This window comes from Leptosomus discolor, chromosome 4, assembly GCF_034619465.1.
Source record: "Leptosomus discolor isolate bLepDis1 chromosome 4, bLepDis1.hap2, whole genome shotgun sequence".
NCBI classification, from domain to species: domain Eukaryota; kingdom Metazoa; phylum Chordata; class Aves; order Leptosomiformes; family Leptosomidae; genus Leptosomus; species Leptosomus discolor.
Window position 1 is genome coordinate 69,445,441 of NC_141394.1, and position 16,909 is coordinate 69,462,349.

General features: G+C 39.2%; 1 protein-coding gene across 2 annotated transcripts in view; it reads left to right on the top strand.

The window, feature by feature from the left end:
- The window catches only part of STK32B (serine/threonine kinase 32B), a 182,154-nt gene that overhangs the window by 114,177 nt on the left and 51,068 nt on the right, over positions 1-16,909 (top strand). For both annotated transcript variants that reach the window (XM_086464114.1, XM_086464115.1), the window contains one exon: positions 11,127-11,164. In XM_086464114.1, the coding sequence (XP_086320240.1) occupies positions 11,127-11,164 (38 nt within the window). The remainder of the gene's footprint in view (positions 1-11,126; positions 11,165-16,909) is intronic.

Genomic DNA, 16,909 nt, shown 5'->3' on the forward strand with positions numbered 1-16,909 from the left:
GAAGAACAATATAATGAAATATTCCATGTTTAATATTTTTATTTTAATTTAGCTTCTATGCAAATTCAGGAACTGAACCTAATCAAAGACGACTATTCCCTGCTATATATACCCAGAAACATATCGGATTCCTGTTTTTAAAAAGATCATTTTCTTCAACCTGGGCTAACAATATCTACTACAAGTATTTCCCTCAGCTAAAATTGACAGTGTTTCCAAAGACAACTGACCATTCAGACAAATGTAGATATCATTAGTGCCACCTATTGTTACAAGCAGAGAATTGAAGATATTTTCATAATTGTATTTTTCCTAATGGAGATAAAATTGAAAATAACAAGCTTGTTCCAGTTGAGGTATTTGTAAATAAACATGTTTTGGTGCTTTCTTTGACAGCTTTCTTTTCAGAGCTATATAAATTTGGTTAGTACAAGTGCTGAGAAAATCCAAGATCTTCATGGACACCTGCTAAAAAGTAGTACTAAACTAAAAAGGAACCACAGGCACCATAATGCTCAACATCACAGCAACATATATCTTCATATCTAGGTACTACAATCCCAAGCATTGAGCCAGATGTCCAGACACTCTTTAGAGGTACATAGGAAGAGGCATGGTCTTCAGAGGCCTTAATTATTGAGAGCTTTTCCACTTGTTATAGTTACAGCAGTTATATCTTCCATATGTACTAGGAAATGGTCTTGTTGCCACACAGAAGGAAAAGGCTCCAAAGCGAGATAGTGGGCCGGATGACAGGATTCTGATTAGTATCATATGAACGCATGTTACCAGATAATTAGTTGGAAGTAGTTACAGATTTTTGGTTTCTGCACTAATGCCACAGGAGTGTGAATTGCAGAGAAAACTAAAGAATTCAAACTAAAGCAAGATTTTAAATAGGAAGACCCAATAAAAAGAGTTTTTTTGCAAGGCCTACTGAATTGTTGAGTACTTCATGAGTACCTCATGAATACTTCATGAATAATGCATCACAGATTTTATAATAACAGAATTACATATTTCTGCTTGGTGATAAATACATTGTTTGAGATTGTATGCATAGAATCTTGTCAAAGCTGTTTCAGTATTATGGAATGATTTTCAAATCCTGAAACCTTTACTCATTTTTTTCATGCAGAATTCTATTTAATTTCTAGATTTAGAAGTTGCCTTAAGGAATACTGTGATCTTTGAACACATAATTAAAATATCATAGAACTATTAAAACACCATGATAAAACCAGATTACCTGTCAAGTTGTAATGTTTCTTAGTCTGAGCCTTTCTTGAAGGAAAGAGTTAATTTTTCTAAGACATCTATCTATCCACGTACATACAATCATTTGAAAAAAACTGTCTTCTAGTGGAAGTTGATGATTCTGAAACTGTCTGGTAAATCATCGCAGAACTACAAATTTGGCTCCATGCCTTGTTTGGAGTTTGAAATACAGATTGTTGGGTTTTTTTCTGGATGGAGACGGGGCTGACTAAGTAAGTTCCACTGGACAGAAGTCAGATCAATTAATATTTTAGGCTTTTTGACATGTCAGACTAGAACAGGACACTGGAAACGATGCCCTTTGACATTGCAAGTCCTCTGTGTATAACGGGCTCCAGAAAATGCAAATGGAAATGGATGAGTTGATTAAATGAATTATTGTTCCCTTTGCTTCTCAGAAGATAAATGTATACACAGACATCCTGGTGCAAAATAGCAGTTTATGTTGCTTTTGAGCAGAGTTAGTAGATCTCAGATGTGCTGGAATTTCTTCTTACTCGAGAGAGAAATATCTAAAAAAAAGGTGCATTTGTTTTTCTTTTATTGCTATAAATAGCTCAGCTCAGCAAAAGCAATGCAACAATAAATTAACCGTGTAATTTGTGTCTGGTTGTCAGTGAATTAGCCCAAGTTTAAATATGTAAAGATCAGGACCAGTACTTTAATTTTTCATCGTGTCAGTCACTTGTTTCTGCGTTTGCTGCCCACACATATGACCAGTGGCTTTTATTAACAGACATTGTTTCCTTCTTCTTGTTTTAGTCAGACAACATGAACTGTGAAAGCCTGTTTCTGAACTTAATTATTCTGGTGGCTTCGGTGTCAGATGTGGTGCCTTGTGGAAACACACGCAGATTCGTATAAACAACTGTCCACAAGATGTTTTATTTCTTTATAGATCTCTCATAATCTAATACCACATCTTCTCAGCTAATTTCAAATTTTACTGGTCTTTAAATTTCAAAATTACAGTAATTCACAGAGTCGGGTCATGGCATGGTATGGCATTCATTAGAGCAGGAACAGAAGGCTCTGAAGGTCTTTTTATGAAAGGACAGTAAGTGGCAGCAATTACCAGTGAGATCTAAGTAAGGGGTATGTGAACTGGCAATCTGAAATCTGGAGCAGCCAAGTCTTACTCCCATCCATCTGATAGGAAATAACAGTAAAGAACACTGAGATTCTTACTATGATTTTGTTTTAATACTATTGAACATTTCTTGAAACTTGGAAGGATGTTGGCCAGGAACAGAAAACTAAAAAGATAAATGAGTGATGAGGTGTTGATGAAAGGAAGCAAGGATGCATCAGACTTCATTAAGTTTATTTCTTGAGCAAGCACTTTTGGTAGGAAATCTGCACAGTTCAGCTCTGGAGGATATATCATTTCTGCCCTACCCTTACAGAAGCAAAACATCTCTGACCAAATTAATCTCTTGGCAGTACAGTGGCCGGTATATATTGACTTTTCCTTCATCCAAAGCTTCCACAAATTTGCCATAAGAAAACCTCACTATGTATGCACTCACTTTCTTTATAAACTGCACACCTTGGACATGTGCATTATTTGTGAATCTAAATATCAAATAGGAAGGAAATAAGGTCCCTATCTGTGAAAATCAGAATTTGTTTACATTTCTTTCCATATTCAGGAGAAACCCCTTTATAATGTGTGATATGGTTCACTTCAGTGCTCCGATATAGTGATATGTCTCATGTGAACTTCAATAATCCATAGCTGAAACATATTTCCCAACTCATTGCCATTTTTATGGCTGTTAAGAACTGTTACAGAACTAATATTAATCTTAATGAAAATTGTCCAGAACTACTCATGTCACATTAGTTTATTATTATGTGGCAGGTATATGTTTGTGATTTAATGTGAAACATTGGTGTGACTAACTAAACCTAAAAAAAAAGGATTCTGGTCAGGTATATTCTGTAGTAAACAAACAGGGTGTGTTACTGTGGGATTTTAGAAGCTCAGGAGAATGGAAATGTGATAATACATTAGATCCTGCTCTGAGCCAGCAAGGCAAAGAATGAAATCTATCAGGCATAAAGTTGAAAGAATGTACTTTCAATTTTTGCTGATAGTAAATAAAGGGCTAGGGGTTATTACACATGTGAATTCAAACCCATCCAGAGCTGTTATAATTGAAACATCTCCTCTATTAATATTAAAAAGTTGCTTGGACTGGCAAAGAACAGCTGTCCCTATGTTAGAAACACATGAATTCTTTTGATGAAATAAGAAGAAAATATAGGCAAAGGCAAAAAAATCACAAATTTAAACATGGCAGAAACCAAGCCTGTGGTGTTTGTATGTTTGCTGCAAAATATGAAAGCAGAATAAAACAGATAGGCAGTGTAAGTTTTGCAGTTCTCACAGGTTTAAAGAAAAGCATAGATCTTGTGTTTGGCATAGTTACTGGTGTGTTTCAAAAAACTGAAGAGAAGACAGCATCTGTACTGCTGTACAAGTGCTTTCCTAAATCAATTAGATTAATCTTAGCTGGAAGAACTCTAGCTGGTAGTTCTGTTATTCATATCAGTGGCTAAATCTTTGGTTAGGCCTCTGAAGCATTTTTATGCAATTATGTCTTACAGTAATCAACTTGAGTTTAATTCTCAGTTGTGTAAATAAAACCTTGTTTAGTTCAGTTTTATGAATCTTGCTTTCATGTTCCAAATGCAAATAGAAGAGTTCTATTGACTATCTAGATACTATTTATTGTTTGATATGCCTGTCACATTGCATCTTACAGGTCTCTTCTGTTAACTAATCAACCCTAATCTATTTGTACTTTACTCTCAGAGATTTTTTTGTTCAGCCTTCACCAGATGTTTTCTTTTTTGACTTTTTTTCAGATGCTATGAAATCAAGTAACCTGAAAGACCCACCTTTGTTTTAAATTACAGCATAACACTTCTTTTTTCAATATTTTTCTGTAACCTACTTAGAACTAGTTATTTTCAATGTGGAGTGGTAGCCAATGAACCAGCCATTACCTTCTTTCCTTGAGAAAACTGAGCAATTAATGGTTGACATCACCAACCACACACCTTTCATTTCTAGATCGGTGTTTGCAGTCCAGCTGATATCAACAGAGATCAAAAGTTACATTGTCTTTGTTGCTAATTTGTAGCAGTACACATGAAAGTGTTTTGGAGATTGTTCTGGATTTCAAGCTCTAGAGCAAATGGTATCATCACATATTTTTCAGTCTTTTCTATGATTATTTGACCTACATAAGGGACACAAAGGTGTGACCTCTGGAAAGTTATTTATGGTCGTTAATCCAGATGAGTAATTCAGATTCTTCAGTTCTGATGAATATATATAATTTGTGTCTATTCTTCATTTTATCCAGTACTGGAAATATAATCACCTAGTTTTGCTCACTCTTACCAAGATTTCTCAGGGTCCTCTTCAGGTGAAACAACCTTTATTCTTTTACCGCTTCATATAGTTAATAAATATTGTGTTAGACCTCTCCAGTGCTGAACTGCAGAGCATTTCAATTTTGGCCTCCTTTCGTGCTGAAGACAGGCTATTTATTCCTACTGTTTTCTTCATGAGCATGCAAGCCCCATGACAGGGTTCAACAAGTGGAAACTCTGACTAGCTTCCAGCTGCAACGCACTATACCAGAGACTCACTAAATTCCACATACACAGTCCTCTCCCAGGTCTCTTCAATCTTTCATGAACTTCCTTGTAGCCAAAAGCAGGGGGAATAAGAACAATGGGCTTTGAACTTGGATACAACATTATTTTTCACAGACTAAGGCAGGCTGGAAGGGACCTCCACAGGCCACTAGTCCAATATTCTGCAGGGTCAGCCTTCAGATCAGATCAGGTTGCTTGGGATTTATCCAGTCAGGTCTTGAAATCTTCCCAGGATGGAGACTGCACGACTTCTCCACTTCTTAATTTAGAAACCTGCTTTTACCACACATAATAACACCAGAAAGAAACACTTATAGACGCAGCAATTAAAACTGCAGATATTTGAACCCAAGCCCTTTATAATCATTTTGAGCCTTTCCAGGGAGTTCAGGGGACTCCAAATGACACATGCATTAAACATGATTCAAGCCACACTCATGGTTTTCCTCCATGCAGAGGGTATATCTTCAAGCATTGGATGCCCACTTAGTCTAGATATTATCAAAGATACAAATATATTGTTAATAATTTTTTCCTACTAGGAAATTAAATGCAGCACCTTCTTACTATACGCTTATACTTAAGGCAGCTTTAGTTTGACACTTCTAGCCAAGGCATTTGAAGAAAGCTAGAAATAGTTTCACAGGCAGTATCAACAATTGGCAATTAAACTGTGATTTTCTCCAATTTTTTCTTATTTGTCCACAACTCTGAGTTTGTTGGGCCACTTGTTATGTTAGTTATGCCCGTTTATGTCACTGAGCAAAGACTTTGAAGGTTTTTTCTACTCCCTTGCCATGTTGCTCTGATTTTTCTATGCATAAAGAGAGTTTGAGTAGCACCATTACAGACTGAGAAATCAGTATTAAGGACACTGTCATAACACTGCTGGTCATTGCTTGGTGAATGGTTCAAGGGCAGCCCAGGACTCTCCTGAATCCAAACTAAGAATGACTGCTCCTTGCAAAAGCCTTTCAATTTCTCTTACAAGTTGGTTCAAGATACTTGGATTACAAAAGGAATGTTTCAACTCATTCTCTCAGCTGGGGATATGCACAACAGGGAAACCCTGAAGTTAAGGTGCTGAATTTCACACCTTGTTGTTTGAACACACTTACTAAGTGGAAAAACATTTTCTGAATAAATCAATGTTGTCTATGTTTAGCCCATATCCAGGGCTAAACTATAACAGTTGCTCTATCACCCAGCAATCCTTCACCAGCCAGGAAGGGGAAGCAGGAAAAGGAGATAAGACCTGTGGGCTGAAGTGAAAACAGACTTAATGAAATAGCACCAACACCAACAAAGGTATACAGTTACACTCAGCCAAATGAATATGCAGCTGTCACAACTGACAGAAGAGCAGGCCTCAGGAGCAGGGAGAAGCCAGAGAAAGAAGGAACCCCAGCAGGAACCCCACAGGAGCTCCCTTTCCTCAGCAAACCTTCCCTCTTTATAATGACCATGACATTATGGGATGGGCTACACCTGTAGCTAACTCAGGTCAGATGCCCTGGATGACTCAAAACTGCTAATGGTCTGCCTAGCGTGGCTGGGTTGGGATTCTACTCCAGCCAAGGCAGGACAGCAGTGTAGTCAAAACTTGATGCATTTGAGTTTAAACAACTAAAGAGTTTTTATCTTTTAAATCCACCTTCCTACATAAAAAGTGTTTTATTATTTAAATGAATTTAACTCAAGTATTTATTTAAAGGAACTAGCAGTCTGCTGTATAACAGATGCCAGAAGCTCTCCATTCTGACTATATCCAGTAACTTTGATTGCAATGCTCCTAGACCTGCCAAGTCTTCCCTTTGACTGCGTCGAACCCTCCCTGTCCTGTACCTAGTGCGCCTCTGCAGTCTTTGGAGCTTTCAACAAGCTGCCTCTGGAGAGGAGTGCATTTAGTGCTATGCTGTGAACTGGACAATCACATAACAGAGTGCTGCTGGAAGGCATGCGCTTCACGGTGACCCTGTGCTTTACTTTCTCACCTGCCATGTGAAACTATGCATCACATGAATCTCCACGCATGTGATACCCAAACAGCAACATCTTACTTAAGAAACTTGTTCACCTTCTGGCTTAAGTTGACCCATGACTTTTAGTTGCTGTAAAAGCAGTTTAAAATAGCCTGTTTTAAGACCTGAGGCATGGTTATGAGTCTATCATGTTGCCCCAGGGACTGTGAGGTTGGGTTGTTCTGTGCAAGGTGATAGACTTTGTTGTACCTGTCCCCAGCTGCAGTCCTGCCTCTGAGCAAAATGAGCAAAGTTGGCAAACCCCACAGTGGGGAAGATCCCTTAGGTAGGAAAGGCTTTATAGCCTGTATGCTTCTATATCAAGTATCAGCCACTGCCTGAATTAGTCACAGAAAGATAAGCACAGATCTAATTTTGTCACCCAACTTTCTGACCATTACAGATGAAGAATATATTTGATGACATATATAGTTGTCAAGTGGATTTGTCAATGTCTTTTCCGGTGGCAATAAAAATCTACAGTCTATTTAATGGTGAAATACCATAGCAGATATTCAAATTGTTTAAACTCATCTTCTTAAAAAAAAATTATAGAAAAGGCGCTGTCTTGTAATGAGCAATCCCTGGGTACTGCATTTTTATACACATGGCAGTAGCTTATAAAGCTGAATTTCTCCTTTTGATAAGTTTTCTTCTCAGTGAAGTACTAATGACAATACCATTCCAATTCTTAATTTTTATTTTCTTAAACTGGGGAAAAAATTTTGGAGTGATGTTGAATGAATCACTGATTTTAGGAAGCCACAAAAAGACCCTAATGTACTTGGATGTGACCCCTAAACTTTCTACCCACGTGAGAAGTGCAGAGTCAGACTGTGCTTGTTAAACTTTGTGAAGACAAAGTTCAAAATACTCAATTCAACAGCCAAAACTATGGTGTGTTTATTTCCATTGAAAGTCATTGCTCTATTTTCAAGTTGTGGATCAACCACAAAGACTATTCAACATGCAATCGCAATTCCAACTCTTATCAGAAAACAGTTATCAAAAACCAGAAATTGTTTTGTTACTAGCAAATATATTTGATACCAGCTGAACAATAGCTCTTCCAAAAACTGTCTCATCAACTAAGAGATTAGATGTAACATTATGCATAAAAATGTATAGTGTTCCCTACAATAATTCAACCTATATTTTATAATATAGGCAAAGATATTTAATCCTACATTTTGCATGTAACTCTCAATTCCACCCATATGAAACCAGGGGAAGGAGAGGTTTTGATATGGTAAATGATATGTCAAGTGACTGCAGGTGAGAGGAAAGAGGCATGTCAGAGTTTGGAGGTTTGTGGGTGACGTGGGCTCTAGGAAAGTTTTCCCCTTATATTACACATATAACTGCAACTGCTGCTCAATCAGGCAATTACAGGTAGCCTGTAAGTCGTGCAGAAAGAATACAGTATTTTACACTGAAATACTGGTGTAATTTTAAATTTCCATTCCAGATGGTAAATTATAGTGAGATGCTTTTCCTTGCACAGACACTTACACATCCTACTTTATTTCCAAATGTGCAGAGAATGATTCAGAGTAATTTCTTATTTATCCTACGTTTCCCCAGCTGCTGCTACACAAATTGTAAATGTAATCTTAGTGCACTTGACAATTTCATATGATTCTCAGGAAGGGCTAGAAAAAGTGGAATTCAGAGTACTAAATTGTAAACTTCTATGGTGGTTTGGTGTCTGATGGGGTTTTGGCAGCGAGGGAGCAGGCTATGGAGGTGGCTCCTGTAAGAGGCTTTGAGAAGCTCCCTCAGCTCCCGCTTCAGACCCACCTCTGGGCAAGGCCAGATCAATGGCACCTCTGCGGATAACTGTTTAAGAGTGAAAGAAGCGGTTGGTTGCGTCTCTTTGTTCTGTTTGTGTTGGTGAGTGAAGGGGGATGGGAGAGAGACAGCCCTGCGGACCCCGGGTCAGTGAGGCAGGAGAGGGGGAGCTGTGCCGGAGCAGGGGTTCCCCTGCGGCCCGCGGTGGGGTGGCGGCTGAGCCCCTGCCGAGTGTGGAGATCAGTGGTGGACCAGAGGTTGGCCTGCAGCCCATGAAGGTTAATGGTGGAGCAGATGTTCACCTGCAGCCCATGGAAGACACCAGGCTGTGACTCCGACGCAGCCCGTGCTGGAGCCGCCCGTCAGTGGGAGGGCGGCAGCCCCGGGAGGGACCCGCGCTGGGGGGTTCTGGGGAGCTGCGGCCCCGCGGGAAGGACTCGCATTGGGGCAGTTCCTGGGGGGCTGTCTGCCGGGAGAGGGACCCCGCGGTGGGGCAGGGGAGGGCTGCGAGGGCCCCTCTCCCTGAGGGGGAAGGAGCAGCGGAGACCCCTTGTGCCGGCCGGGCTGTGACCCCCATTCCCTGCCCCTGCACTGCTGGGGGGGAAGAGGGAGCAGAGCTGAGCCCGGGGAGGCAGAGGGGTGGGGAGGAGGTGTGTTGTATTTAAGCCCTGGTTGTATCTCTCGTTTTCCTTGATGGTGGTGGGTGGTTTGTATTAAATGTCTGTTGTTATCCCCAAGCTGAGTCTATCTCTTGCCCGTGACCATAACTGGTGAGTGAGCCCTCCCTGCCCTTTGTCTCGACCCCCAAGCCTTTTGGTTGCATTTTCTCCTCCCCATCCCTCAGGGGATGGGGTAGGGGTGAGCGAGCGGCTGCATGGGGCTTTTGTTGCCAGCTGGGTAGGCTCAAACCATGACAGCTTCCTTCTTTTTTCAATAAAGGTGTGGAGTTTCAGTGATGACTGAGCTCATATCATGTAAGAAATATGCATATTATAATTTCTATCACTATCTTATTCCTGTATAATATTAACTTCAGAAGTCATTCTCTAATTAAAATTTAAAAATTAATAAAAAGTGTTCTGGTGTAACACATCTTCCTTTTGCAACTTTTCACTTTTTTCTTCATTCCATTTATGGGGTCATTGGAAAAAACTTGTTAGCAAAACCTGAATATGTGTTAGTATGCATTTCAGTCAGGATAGTATTTCCTAGGAAATGTTTAAATTGGAATAATCAAGCCATCCCTTGGCTAAAAGAAATGACACACGTGGAATTGTTTGGAGTTCATTTGCAGACTCATTTGACAGTTTATTTTGGCAGTTTACATTACCTTGTCTTTTGAGATAAGTGGAAAATTCAGACCAAGGGGCAAAATTTTGCTCAAGGTGGGCTGATGCATCTCCCACTCTGGCAATGCCACACGAAGAACATGGCTTCAAAACAGCATGAAGCACAAGCTGACAGGGAAAAGGCAGTGCCACATCACACTCACCAAGCCACAGGTGAGCCAAACTAGGGACTGATCCAAGCTGGCAAAGGGAAGAGGTGAGCTTTCCCCAGAACAGGTCTGCACCATGAGCAATGAGGCTGGACCAAGAAAGAGGGTGGGAGTGCCCAACAATGGTGGGTAAAAGCTATGTCCATCCCTCCTGACAGCTGCATGAACGTAGGTCAACAGAAAATTATGCTGAAAGTGCAGCTCTCTAGGGCAATGTTGTTCCCTCATGCCAAGAACAGCAGTGTTGAGCTGATGCTTCAGCACGTCACAGTCTCCATCCTATGTTATCCCTACTCCTTTCTCCAGCATAGTACCTACCACTGTACACAGCCACATGGGGATTTGGAGTCTAAAAGGAGAGCTGCTAGATGTACCCAATTACCATAAGATAGCTAGCAGGACTCTGTAATATGTGAGAAATCATGCATGTGAGCATGGCAGATTAGCGGGGTCTGTCAAAAAGAGTAGATCACCGATGTTTCCAATTAAATTATTTCTTGGATCTGTCAAATGTGGAGTCCCCGAGGCAATCAGGCACCTCCTAGATGCAAATCTTCCGTCTTATTATTCCCGCTCCTATAAATAAAGTACATAATCTTGAAAACCAAATCCATGTCAATGCTAACCGTATGAAAACTAAGCCACATTAAATGGAAAGCTAGACTCTAGCCTCCTTAGCATGCATGTTTTCTCAGGGCAGTAAAAAGATGCAGATAAAAATCGTTTGCCTTTATGTAAGATACGGTTTTCCCTGGTTTTGTAATGATTTAAGTGACTAGATTCTGATACCCAGATGGGGAAAACTGAAATTGCAGGTTTTCTTTGGGTATGAAATGTAATGAATTCCTTTCCTTATTTTACAGGGACATCAAACCTGACAACATACTACTGGATGAGCATGGTAAGTGAATATTGACTGCTTTCTCTCAGATTGTCTCTAATGCTTGAGATCTCAGTGACATGCTCATATCATGCTTTGTAAATCAGCCTCAGTTGTTGGATTCCTGAACTTTCTCTGCAAAGTTCCTCTATCTACCTTATGGATTTTGTAATTTCCCCTCCTACTGCAAGAAAAAAAAAAAAAAAAAGTCCTTATCTGACACTTGGCAAGACCTAGAGAAGAAGGAATTTAATATGAATTCCGATCACCAGGGACACCTGATAAAAATAAGTTAATATTTTATTAATAGGATTACTGTGAATCACCATAATCCCTTCTTAGGGGCCTACCAGTAGAACAGTACCAAGCACTTATTTTCTCTTTTAGAACTTCCGAAGGGCTAAGAAGTTTCATATAGCAAATTATTTCTGTAGATATCTGAAATTACCTTCCTAAATTTAGATATGGAATTTGGAAATTTCCCTCTGAATCTGCAAAGTTTTTATGTCTTTACATGTAGTTCTGGCTTAAATAACATAAAAAAGACTAGACAACATAATCAGCCTTGAACTTTAAGTACTAATTCCGTGATCTCAAACAAAAAATGTGTGGTGTATTTAAAAAAAAAGCAGCTAATTTCTTTAAACCTAAATTTTATGCGTATACGCTGTCTATGAAGTATTTTGCTAAAACCTCATGCATCTTTTTGCAACTATTCTTAGGAAGAACATGAGAAAATACAGGTAAAGAAGGTATTACTTTGTATCAGACTAGAAATGTGTACAGGTGGAAGACTAAATGGAAAAAGGAGATGTGTGTTTGCTACTGTGGGGAAGTCTTGTGCTTTGTTCACCTCAGAAATTGATTAAAAGCAGTTAATCTTTAAGAAAATATAAACTTGAAATTATGCCAACGTTACCATTATCTTTCAAAATCCATTGCAGAGCTGGCGGGTAAACAAGTTAAGAGTTGATTAAAGAGGTAACATTGCAAACAGCTGGAGTTTGTCCCTGGCAGTATGGAAGCCAACAAAGCTAAATAATGTTGGAGTTTTACACCACCTAGAACTTCAGGAATTTAATGTGTCAGACCCATAAGTGTTAATGTTCCCTACATGCTAATATCATCAAATAAGCATGAAATGGAAATCTCTTGTCTTTAAGTCCTGGGTGAATTGAAGATGTCAAAGGCAACCTGAAATGACTATGAATGTGTCAAATCTCTGATTGACAGCCTTTGAAGTACAGTTGCCCTTATCTCTCCTTGCCACTCATCAAGGTCAGTTACTATACAAAATCAGCCTCTTGCGAGAGCTTTCCTATGGGGGCTTGTATTGAAGAGAAGAAGCTACACCAGAGTGAGTGATATGCTGCAAAATGAAGATTTTCTGGTGATTATAAGCTGTTCAGCAACGAAATTATCTGTAACCAGCTTGGAAATTTTGGGATGTATAGTCCCTTTTCTGCAAAGCAGCAGAATATTGCTCCCTCATAGCACACCTGTAGACAAGTGGTGAAACAACCACGCTTCTCCAGACTTGCAGATAGACCTTGGTCAGCAGAGGAAGTCAGCTCATGGATCCTTGGTTCCTAGACCTGTTATGTGGTTGGGAAATGTAATACTCTCAACCCGGAGAAGGGTACACACGCTTCAACTCACTAAATGAGGTGACATCAGTGGGATAGGTGTCTGTACCATTCTTGTCAACACAGGCTTCCTTTACAGGTAACTGAAAGACATAAACATGTTTTAGATCATCTGATCTATTTCGAATGCCTGCACTATACACCAGTATCTATTTCTCTTTGGTGACTAGTACCTAAAGTTTTGAGTAAAGACACAGATATCCACCTTATAGATGTACATTTTGCAAGATGAATACTATCCTTGAAATCCAGAAAAGCTTTGATTAAGCTGCAACATAGTAACATCATTTTTATGGAATCATCAGGTTTCACTTAATTGAAAAACGTGCTGAATATAGGCACCATAAATATGCTAGGCTGTAGAGGAAGCATAACAAATTCACCTAACATGAATCTAACCAGGTGCACAGGAAGGAAATTCATTTTAGCCTGTGGCCTCTAAGATGGCACAACAGTTCCCTATATGCTTGGCTTTACCCCTCGGTCTTTCTTACAGTTCATTAAAAAAGCTGTGCTTACACAAAGTATAATGGAATTGGATATGCACAACATTTAGAACTGAGAGTTTGTCTCAGTGATTTAGATTTCTTCGACCTCGCTGAAGAAACCTATTTTGCCTGAAGGCAAAGTGTACTGTTAGGCCATTCGCATTGCCTTACATCTTCAAGCGGCTAAACTGACTGACTTTCATAACATACAGCAAGATACAGATTACAAATATTTCTTCTTATTAAAACCAGTTTCACTACAATTTATCTGTATGGCTTAGGGAACATACCTCATAAATACAGAAGTAGTGAAAACAAGAGATTATTCTTAACCCATAAAAATGATCAATCTAATTTACAAAGAAAAAAAAACACATGAAAATATATATAACATATTCAAAATCATTCTGGCAGAGGAAGCCTGAATTTTCCTATATACTTTTCAGCAAGCCACTTCTCAACACTGCTAAGCACAGGTTCTGATGCATCAGTGGAAATAAATGTTTGATGATCATGAGAAGCATAATGCTACAATGAGAACGTGGTAATCAGCTGCTTAAAATAGTGTTCAGCCCCTACCAGAAGATGATTGCCTGGTCTCCTGGAGAAATTCTCCATCCCCTGGAGGAGTCTCCTCTGAGGAGAGAAAGTAGAGATGGTTTCAGGGTTCACGCTCTGAACTAGAATCAGATGTCCCTAAGGAAATAAATGCTGTCCATAAAGCTTTTTTGTTACATTTCCCTCTCAGCTTTCCCAGAAAGCTCTTCCTCTTATGACTAATACTGATCTCATAATTTGGTAGTAGTGCTGTGTTCTGCTAACATGCATCTGAAACAGAATTATTTCAGTGATAGCTGAAGGGTCTACCTGATGGTTCAGGAGAGCTATTATTATTGTGTTGTACAGAGAAAAGCATTATAGAATTCTCTAAGTAACAGTATTCTGCTTCCTCCTCTATTCCTTTCATTTTAATGGTTTAGAACAATATAACTGAAATGACAGCATTTAGAACTGAAAGCTGGAAAGTCTGGTCCACGTTGTATTTTTCCTGAAATATCAAAGAAATTAAAGATATCTTTAAATCTTTCCATGACCTATTCGTATGGTATCTAAGGAGATGTCGAATGCCTAAAATGCAGAAAAGCAACTAGTGGCAGACAGATTAGTACATTGACTTTTTTCAGAGATTGTAACATTATTTCTATTATTTCTATAGCTGATGATACTAACATTTCTGGTTATTCTGCAGAAATTATGAGGCTCTATTTCGGCATCCATGTTTTGCATTGTGCAGAGCGACCACACCATTATCACACACTGTTTACAGGAAATTTGCAAGGGTTTGATTTCTTCTCAGGCAAGATTTGCAGGACATCATTTCATAAGACCCAGCAAGGTCCCTTCTTGGTTTACAGAGGAAGAACTCCCTGCTGGGTCAGACGCAAGACCTCGGCCAATATTCTGTCACAACCAGTGCAAGAGTAGATACTATTCATGGAGCATGCCCTTTGCCACAGGGTCATCGAATGCTTCAGTGCTTCCTATCACCCACAGTTTTTGTATTAGGATATTAGAGTAACTCTGTATATTCCCTTTAGAGTCTGGATGAATCTTTGTTAGTGAGTTTGTCTACTGCCTCTTTGAAGCTGCTGCTGATATTGGCCTCTACAACCTCCTGGAGCAATAAGTTGTAGAATTTCACCATCCTTCATGAAAGAGAAGTGTTTTCGTTCATGTGTTTTGAAATAGTCTTTCAAAAAAACTTCTACTTGTAGTATTGCAGGATTTGGTGAAGAGTAGCTTACAGTCACAATCTTCATAATATTCAAAAACTTCTTCAGCACTGCCCTGTTAGCTGAAGAGCCTTGGCTGCCTTAATTTTTCCTTATAAGGCACTGTTCCAGTCCTTTTCCCCCTCTTTCTTGCCATAGATAGTGTTAGAGTTGTGCAGGCTTTCAGTTTGAAAGCAGAAAAGCAACCGTGTTGGATCAAAGACCCATCTAGTTGAGTATGCTATCTCCAAGAGTGTCCAAAAAGCAAATAACAGAGCAGGATATACAATGAGACAAGTTTTTGCGGCACTTCCCCCACGTTTTGCAGCCTTTTGTAACTGAAGCATTTCCTGAGCTGGATGCGGTTTCCATAATTTTAATAACTTTCTATGGTATTTTCCATGGTATTTTCTGGTGCTTCCTTAGGTGGAGGGAACTTTTAGCATCCTTAATATCTTGTAGTAAAGCAGTTCTTAGGTTAAACATAGGTTATATGAAGACTCACTACCTGTTTGTTTGTTTTGAAGGTGCTACCTGCTCATTGCACTGAATTCCTCCTACTTCTAGTCTTCCTGGTTTCCTGGTGGTTCTCCATATTAAAATCACAGACCTAATATTTCACTGTTAGACTTAACAGGACTAGTTATATTTTATTAGGTTTGGGGATTTTTTAGACTGGATTTTTGCATCTGTTAGTGATAATTTTACTCAGTTTTACATTTATGAGAGAGTAAGGCAGATTTAAGCTTGCATTCATATGTACCTTGTTATATATGATTACATTGTTTTACGATCATTGAAGTTTTCCTTAAAACTCTGTTTCTTTGTTTACATGAGAACCTCAGCTGTCATTTGAAAACAAACAGCAAAATTGAAAGATGCAGCCAATGAGCAATCTTCTCTTAAAACCAAATATAACATGAAAAAACCCACCCATAAATTCAATATTTTGAGCCCTGATGTTAACTTCTGAACAACAAAACTGGCAACATTATCATGGTATACTGATGTCTGGGAGACATAAATTCTCCACTGAAGATGTACCTGGTGTGTCCGCACTAGGGCTGGTCTTTATCACACCCGCAGACAATTTTCAGGGACTGTATCTCATTTAACCCTTCAATGTTGATTAACAAGATGAATGTTCTCAGCATAATTCATCCACCTGAAGCTATTGAAATATATTGAAAATATATTTGAAACTTTTACATGCCTACATGGCCATTAAACAGCCTACCCTTTTGAAATGTACAGCCTCTCTGAACCCATCTATAGCAATACAATAAGGTTTCTGACAATCTCCCTGGTGATGGCAGACTGCCAAGTCATGCCAAGTTCACGTGGATATGAACTTATGCTGTTGTACATAGTACGCATGAACCTAGAGAGAGGCTTTTTAAATTGTTCGTAGGGTTTGACGTTCTGAGGGCAAACCAGATCAGAATTTGCTCCAGAACGTTACTGTGTTGAGATTACGCATCAGCTCTGATGCATGCTGAGTCAATGGCATTAACTCCAGTCTGGTATTTCTTCTCTCTGCCCTCACATTCACCCCTTTGGTTTCAGACTTGCTGTTCGAAGTACGTTTTCCTCTGCTTAAATGTTAGTCAGCCAGCCTCGGTCATCTTTCAGGACTTGTTTTAATTGTCATTATGATTTGTTCAAAAATTAAATAATAGTCCAAACAAAGATTGTTTGCTGTTTACCTCAGATACTAGGATTTCAGGCCATGCGGAAAAGTGAGGCATAAAAGCCACACAGCACTTCTGAAGTTCTCAAAGCTTCTCAAAGTTTCTCGAAGTCATACATTGTTTTGTACGTATTAACTTACAAATTTCCCTGATAAAGCCATAACTGGAA